Source organism: Fukomys damarensis, unplaced genomic scaffold (genome assembly GCF_012274545.1).
Source record: "Fukomys damarensis isolate Sample0158 unplaced genomic scaffold, DMR_v1.0_HiC HiC_scaffold_15, whole genome shotgun sequence".
Taxonomy (NCBI): Eukaryota; Metazoa; Chordata; class Mammalia; order Rodentia; family Bathyergidae; genus Fukomys; species Fukomys damarensis.
Window position 1 is genome coordinate 56,428,531 of NW_022900927.1, and position 812 is coordinate 56,429,342.

Sequence of the window (812 nt, forward strand, 5' to 3'; positions counted from 1 at the left end):
ATATGTATATTAAGAATATGAATGTGTTGATAATGACGCCTTTATACGTCCTGTGAATAGAGGTTTTGAAAACTGATTGTAAATTAGTTCCACTTTAGTATATTTTAGCAGGCAGGGTACCTTTGTAGGACAAATAAAAGCAAATTCTTATGTAAATATTTCTACATTTCTGTTGTGTATCTGTATCGGAGGAAGTGGTTCCATGTATATTAAGAATATGAATGTGTTGATAATGACGCCTTTATACGTCCTGTGAATAGAGGTTTTGAAAACTGATTGTAAATTAGTTCCACTTTAGTATATTTTAGCAGGCAGGGTACCTTTGTAGGACAAATAAAAGCAAATTCTTATGTAAATATTTCTACATTTCTGTTGTGTATCTGTATCGGAGGAAGTGGTTCCTCTTTGAGAGCTTGAATTTTCCCTTGCTTTTTCTGGTGGCTATGTAATGTATGAGGGAAACAGCTATTTTATTTATGACACCTGAGTTGTAATACCTAGAATCATTTCCTAACAAAAATTATGAGGAAGAAATTTTTGCTCTAAGTTTAGTAGAACTATGGATTTAGGAAATGACAACTGTAGGACACCTGTACAGTTGTATCACATTTTACTTTTCAAGTTTGCTTGACAGGGTCAGTGCTGCTTGCTCATTTAATAAAGCCGGCCAGCATTCCAGTCAGCATCTTGTTGGCCTTCGGAAAGCCGTCTACCGGACTGTGAGCGCCAACTTCCAAGCAGCAAGGCTGGCCACCCTGTACATGCTGAACAAATATCCTTTTCTGTCAGTTCAAGGAAAAGCGAGTCCCAAG

General features: G+C 36.9%; 1 protein-coding gene across 2 annotated transcripts in view; it reads left to right on the forward strand.

Moving 5' to 3' along the window:
• Window positions 1-812, forward strand: part of Vezt (vezatin, adherens junctions transmembrane protein) — a 61,450-nt gene that overhangs the window by 43,010 nt on the left and 17,628 nt on the right. Inside the window, exon 6 of one of the 2 annotated variants that reach the window (XM_033763842.1) lies at window positions 635-772. In XM_033763842.1, coding sequence (XP_033619733.1) covers window positions 635-772 — 138 coding nt within the window. Of the gene's footprint in view, window positions 1-622; window positions 773-812 lie in introns of both variants that reach the window. The other variant, XM_033763841.1, reaches the window with a different exon arrangement.